The sequence below is a fragment of the Haplochromis burtoni genome, unplaced genomic scaffold, assembly GCF_018398535.1.
Source record: "Haplochromis burtoni strain Fernald_Lab_line unplaced genomic scaffold, NCSU_Asbu1 Contig_2383, whole genome shotgun sequence".
NCBI classification, from domain to species: Eukaryota; Metazoa; Chordata; class Actinopteri; order Cichliformes; family Cichlidae; genus Haplochromis; species Haplochromis burtoni.
The window spans coordinates 1-7,352 of NW_024584744.1; the positions used below are offsets into that span (position 1 = coordinate 1).

The window sequence follows — 7,352 nt, forward strand, 5'->3', positions numbered from 1 at the left end:
TATATTCTTTAAGTAATTAGTGATAATATTTCTCCATTTAATATTTTTTTCTTCAATATCAATGATAGCATCTTTCCATGTATCACAGCACATCATGTGTTCCTGATGATTGAGTGAAATAATAATATGATTTACTCCACAAAGCTGCTGAACTTAACCCTCTTTATTTATTATTTGTTCCATTATACCCAGCATGCACCTCCACCGTATCGCCTTCTCCTTCTTCCTCCTGCTGGTTGCCGGGGCAGCCGTGCTGTGTGTCAACGTGACAACAGTGCTCCAGGGTTTCCGTGGATGCACAGTGAGGGAGTTCTCCTTTGTGGCCCACAAGCCTGGCTGCAAGGGGCTGCGCATCACCACAGAGGCCTGCTGGGGGCGCTGTCACACGTGGGAGGTAGCTCTCTCTCTCTCACACACACACACACACAGACACACACAGAGAAAATAAATGTCACATCAGCTACTTGTAACCTACACAGGAGTTTGTGTCTTTAACGCTGGGATACTGAAACATCCAATAAAAGAGTCATCTCCTATTAGTGCACTAATAAGATGTCGATACTACAAATTTTGGTATTGATCCGACACTAAGTAATTACGGGGCCGATAGCGATACTGATACTTAGGAGAGAGCAGTGTGTTTTAATTTATGAGATGAATCATGAACACTTTTTAATGACTGCCTAATCACTGTGATTTTCATTTTACACAGTAATGACACACCTTTCAGCTTTTTATGTATTGTGAAACTGGGTTTTTTGAAGACATGGAATGTAAATACACCTGTCTCTAAAGGACTTTGGGTTATTTTCTGTTGTTTTAATGCGATATGTGATATAGGCTCTCCGACCTGTTTCCCCACTCATGTCTTTGCTATGTATGTATGGTCAGGGGGTCCAATTTCACTGCAGGTGTAAAGACATTTACACCTGCATTTTTCATAGTGCATATTTGAGGTATATTATTTTACTTCCATAAACAAAATAAGTAAATAAGATTTCACATAATACCGTTGGCTATATACTGAAGGTAGCAGATAGAGACATAGTGCTAGAAACAATCTTTTAAAAAACAACAACTTCATTTGCAAACAAAACAGGAAAACATCTTAGAAGAGACATATCCAGGACAAGGACATAGACGACTCAGACATGGGGGATATACGAGCGAGTGTGGTGCGTATGATGTGCAGGGAAGAAGTGCTTTTAACCAAAACTGGTATCAAACTATCGATATTTGGATTGAACGTCCCACCTACATGTCCTAGGACTTGTACCAAACTATAACAAAGCTGATGATCTGTTATTGTCTCGTTAGCTTTCTGGTAACTTTTTTTTTTTTATAAGAAATGCTCAGATCCCAGTCAGGGGATACCAATCTTCCGCTGTACTTCTGAAAACTTGACATGTTAATGCTGTACATCTGGGTAACTTTAGACAACAACAACTTGCAGTCTCTGTGTTTTTCAGACTGATTTTTTATGTCAACTATTACTACATAAAATTTGAAGTTTGTTTTTAAACTTCCAAAAAAACCACCAAAATTTATGTTTCTTTGTTTTTAGTTCAACTTCTTAAAAGCTTTTAATTCATGTGAGAGTCACTGAAGTTTGTTTCCTCCAATCGCAACCTGTGATTCACCTGTGTGTGTGTGTGTATGTGTGTGTGAACCCTGCAGAAGCCTGTACCAGAACCCCCCTACATCCACCGTCACCACCGTGTGTGCACGTACAACCGCAGTCGCCACATGACCGCCCGGCTGCCCGGCTGCCAGCCTGACGTCTCCCCTCTCTACCACTATCCCGTGGCTCTGGAGTGCCACTGCGATGTGTGCTCCACACAGGACACAGAGTGTGAGACCTTCTGACAGACAAGGCTCTCCTCTCCCTAAACGCTTCCATCAACAGTGTGATGGCGGAGTATGAACTGAAAAAAGATAAAAACATGTGATTCAAACTTTAAGTTGGTGGTGATAGCACTTAGAAAGATATAACAGCAGGATGTTTATACTGAAAAACAAAAAAAGTCCAGGAAGATGGATATTTCATGACTTTGTCAACTAACAATAATGTGCATCTATTTTGCATCTGCTGTAAAAAATACAAGTAATGTCATACTCATAATGTTCACGATACTCGGTTTCTCATTATATAGACTGCACAAAAATTAACATTGAATGCATTTTGTAACGTAACAGTTTTCCTGTCCTTGTGTACCAAGTTATACCGAAATTGGATACAACTAATATGTTTGGGAATACTCACAAATAAAATAAAATAAAATTCCAGCCCGCAAGTTTTCCTACTTTTACATCAATGTCTGAAAAGAAAAAAAAACAGGTAATATGCAGTGCGCTGTTTGCAAGAGCTCTTCGTCAGCATGTAATACTTAAAGGCATTAAGGAAAACACACTATAAGCAAGCAAAAACTATGGGACGCAGTTACCTGTACCATAAAACAGGCTTCAAACACATTAAAGATGACATGGGTGAAAATAAAAGGGAAAGCTAATGCAAGGGAGGTGAGGGCTGTTAACTCGCTATTGATCATATGAGTCATCACATTAAAGAAATGGATGGGTCATTATTACCATCACTGGGGTTAGCAGGTGAAACCTCCGCGGGACCCTCAAAACCGGCACCAAAGGAAACAGCCCTCGTTACAGGAGACGCAAAACATCTTCAGAAACCTAAAGAGGTCCATTTGCATGCTTTTCAAACTCTCAGATTACTGGACATAGCATCTGCTTGTCTGCCATCAAAGACATGACAGCAGTGCACATGAAAGGAAATGGTAACAATTACAATGTATTTACTGAGTAACGCTCCAGATGTGGGCAGATTTGCATTAATTCCAAAGGCAGGCTGGTCAAAGGCTTTCTACCCATCAGTGTGTGAAGCACTTTGCTTACCATGACGCACTGTTTCTTCTTCACTCACCTTTATTCGCTCTCTGTGTGGTTATACACAACTCCACGTGTAATTTCTTCCACAGTTTCTTTTGTCCCGTCTTCCTCCCTTCATCTCCAACCAGTCTCGGCAGATGGGCGCCTCTCCCTGATCCCGGTTCTGCTCCTTCCTGTTAAAAGGGAGTTTTTCCTTCCCGCTGTCACCAAGTGCTTGCTCGTAGGGCGACGTTTGATTGCTGGGATTTTGTCTGTACTAATGTAATGTCTTTACCTTACAATAATACGAATGAAGAGTTATAAGCTGCATTCGTAATCTGTACTGGCACATTCTACAGGCACATGCTAAATGCATGCTAAGTCGCAGACTAATAAAATGGTAGAATTACTTCTTCTTCTACTTGGACCGGCTCCACCTCATAGCAAGCCAGATTATTAGTCAAATATTTCAATTAAAACAAGGCAGGAAGGCACCAGCAGCACAAACACAGTTACGAGTTCCAGTTCAGTACCTTCAATTACTGGAGGTGAAACCCACCCAACCCAAAACAGTCATGGCTCCTTAGTAATCAAGCAATCCCCTCACTCCACTCCAAGCCTTCACAATGTCCGAGTGCATGAACCATGTTGAGTTGATATGAGGAGGGAAACTATAGAGACTGAAAAACAGGCTGTAAACATGCTTTTGAACGCTGTAAAGTCGAACATTTCAACTCAGCAGTCTGTGGTTATTGTTTCACTTTTACAGCCAGCCTCAAGTGGCCGTTAAGGGAACTGCAGATTCTGACACATGCCCACAGTTTTGCCTCCTGGTTTACCTACAGATTACAAAGGATTTAGCACTGTATCAACAGTGAGAGATCAAGTGGTTAAACAGTGTGCTGTAAGTGAAATGGAAATAAGTGTGAGCAGCTTCACATGTCAGGCATCTTCAAATAAATCTCACAGTTTAAATGGATGCAGGCACAGTTTAATCCAGTAAGTGACATCCTGATGCTCCTCAGCACGCTGACTGTCAGATGAGTTCACAGGAACACATTCCACAGGCTTTTGCTCTGCTTTTTGTAGACAATGCTGGCCTTTTTATATTTCCACTCCTCCGTGTGTGTGTGTGTGTGCACGTGTCCTCAGAATGGTACACCTTGAGCTCACTTTGTGGAAACTCCACTTTCCTCCTGTCAGTCTAAATTAGTTAAGTGTTCTATGTGTGTGTCTGTGTTTCTGGGAGCTTGTGTGTGCAGTCTGAGATATACGATGCTATTTCAGATGCACACAAAATAGTTATGTACAGCTGATTTGTGTCACTTGTTGGAATTATAAAGATACAGAAAAAGTAAAAGACTGTATGCTTGTTAATTTGTGCGTCTGTGTGTGTGCGCGTGTGTCTAAGGTTGTTTGCATTATCAGTGGAAGTAAATGGGTCGGCAGGATTAAAACATCATCTTAGAAACAGGAAAACTTTGTCTAATCCTCTCCGTGCATTGTCTCTGCGCCCAAAATAACACACACGTAATTTATCTCAAACTCACATCGACTTCAACACTTTGACAGCACACACAATGTCCCGTCAGACATGATGATACACACACGTACGCCGCTTAGAATAACAGTCGCACACAATATCCCTACCCTCACTTCAGACACACACACGCACACAATGAGATTAAAATAACAGGGCAGAAGTGGAAGCGGACACATTAATGATATTATAGTTATTCAAGACGCCATGGTCTCCATGGCAGCTGAAAGCGACGGGGACACTGAGCGATACAAACATCAGTCGCCCCGCTGAGTCACACTGGAGTAATATGTGTGTGTGTGTGTGTGTGTGTGTACGCTTCAACTCAGTTCATTGACTCCTGATGAGGTGCTGTGGCCCTTTCAGATTTATAACCTCTCTCTTTCTCTCTTTCTTTTTGTTTCTGGTTGGCATGGAATAAGAGGAAACACACACACACACACACACACACACACACACACACACACACACACACACACACACACACACACACACACACACACTGTGACCGTCCATGACACTTGGGGTCAACAGGCTAATAGTTTTATGACTCCGTGTGTGTATAGGTGAGGGGTTCACGGTGATGATGTCACACATTCCATTTTCCATTGACATAACTGGAGTGGGAATGTTTGGGGTAGAGGGGCCATATTGATAATTGTGTTTTCCTAAGAAGGTGTGTGTGTGTGTGTGTGTGTGTGAGAGAGAGAAGAGTGTGTGAGGCTGCACACACTGGAAGCACCAATGTTCTCAGGGGTTGAACTGCTTTGCAGTACCATGGAGATATAACCGCTTATGTCATTCAAATAAAGTGTTCAGAGTGTCCTGGTAGTGAGAAACGTTACCATGTTTTAGCTACAAACTCAAAGTCATGATAAAAGTGAAATTCATGTATGTCTTGTCAATAATGCACATGTCATTAATATTGTTACAGTTATAGTTACAGAATATCTCTCCATCCCGGACAGCGTCATTACTATTTTATATTTCTAATTTTCTAACGATGTATTGATATATTTTGCAATGTTGTTTTCAGTGTTTTTCACAGTGAGACACTGTAGGTGTCTTTAAAAGCCAGGGAGCAGAAGCTGCAAGGAAGAAAAGCCCAGCTTTCTAATCTATGTATATTTTTATTTATTGATTCTTTACAGTGCAAATCAGCCGATTCTTTTCTAAAGCCATTTTTTTATTGTGGTGTATAAATTATCATTTGCTATTGTAAAGTAAAATAAAATAATTCCACTAAATAACTTACAGTAAACATTTTGTTTTAATTTAAAAAAGAAAAGTTTAATCAGAATCATATTTTAATGCTAAAATATAATAATTGCTATTATCAGTGAATTTTAAAATCTGTGATTTTACAAAAAGTAGTTTATTAAGACGCCAAAAATGATTACAGTCTTTAAAATGATGGCTTTACTGAACAGGAAAATCAGATTTACTGGTTAAATCTATCCATCCATCCATCCATCCATTCGCTTCCGCTTATCCTTTTCAGGGTCGCGGGGGGCGCTGGAGCCTATCCCAGCTGTCGTAGGGCGAAAGGCGGGGTACACCCTGGACAGGTCACCAGTCTGTCGCAGGGCTAACCACCGTTCCACCGTGAACCCCTCACCTAACTGGTTAAATCTAATGTTTCATTAATTTCTCAAAGAAGTCCAGCATGTGGACTAAATCTAAAAATGTGACTTTAGTAATTTAGTAATTTGTTTTAAACCAATTTAAAGTTCTAAAGTATTAGTGTTTTTATGGCTGATGGTCTAAATCTTTTGATAAGACTCATGGGACTTGGTATTTTTGCATTTTCTCTCCACATTTATCTATAAGTAAATCACAGAGCAGAATCTTTGAAGGCACGTATAGAAAGCAAAGTTTTGATAAGAGCACAGAGCAGCCCTCCTGTCTTACTCACTGTTGTTACCTTCAGAAATTGCTTGCAGAGTTTCACCTTCTGACATCTTTTGATCTCGAGTGACAGTTTCACTCAGAAACATCTGTTCAAAGAACCCAAACCAAAGTTAAGTTTTATTGACTTTATTGACTTCTTAAAATCGTCTCTACTGGCACAGTATCCAGTTCTGTCAGGGGCATAGATGGCTTTAAAAGGTCCACAGTTGTATAGCCTAACATCAGTGGTCTACTCGGGTCCCAGATTCTTTCTCACAGCATTAAATAAAACTCAATGAAAAACCAAAGACATTAAAGTATCCCTCGGGAACCTTTTTAAAGATTTACACAGCCATCAGCGGTCTGATCTGGCAGTTTGGGACATTAGCGACATGTTGCTGAAGCTGCTGTTAAAAATCCAACTAATAATGTGGGAGTCTATTAAAAGAATGTCTTTACCTGCTGGAGTTTGGATGAGGGTGGTTGCTAAGCTGACTCTCTCTGTTCATGATGAGGAAGAAGAGAAGCAGAGCCAGCTGTTCCCCACAATATACAATATACCTACCATGTGTCTCTCTCTCTTACTAACACATACACACACAGTTGACCCAAACCCACAAAATCTTCGGATCTGACCCCGTCCTTCCTCCGGCAGCCACAAATGGAAAAGCCAGCCCGACTCTGTATGGGCTTGTGTGAGGTCCGCCTTTCAGTTCACTCGTGCTGTGTATCAACTGGCAACCGAGGCCTACAACATTATTATTTCCTGTGTGATTTGTGTGTGTGTCTCCGTGCATGCATGTGGGGCAAAGCTGTGAGCTTGATGGAAAACCTATCTAGTTTTCCTCTGTGTCACAGCAGCGGTCCCCTTAAAAAGGCTGAAAACTGGGGAGCCTGAGACAAAGGGGGAGGGAGTGGTGAAGGGATGGTAACACACTCCAAGAAGAAGTCATTCAGGAAAAAAAGGTTCACCTCGATTTTAGAATATAGAGAGAATTCAGTACCACAAGTGTTTTGTCGCGCAGGTAGAAAGAGCAGC

The 7,352-nt window shown here is 41.1% G+C and overlaps 1 protein-coding gene across 1 annotated transcript; it reads left to right on the top strand.

Moving 5' to 3' along the window:
- Positions 1–6: 6 nt before the first annotated feature.
- On the top strand, positions 7–3,185 carry LOC102289000 (glycoprotein hormone beta-5-like). Its single transcript, XM_005952873.2, has 2 exons — positions 7–394; positions 1,678–3,185. The coding sequence occupies exons 1-2, from the start codon at positions 194–196 to the stop codon at positions 1,864–1,866; spliced, it is 390 nt and encodes a 129-aa protein (XP_005952935.1). The 5' UTR covers positions 7–193; the 3' UTR covers positions 1,867–3,185.
- Positions 3,186–7,352: the final 4,167 nt, after the last annotated feature.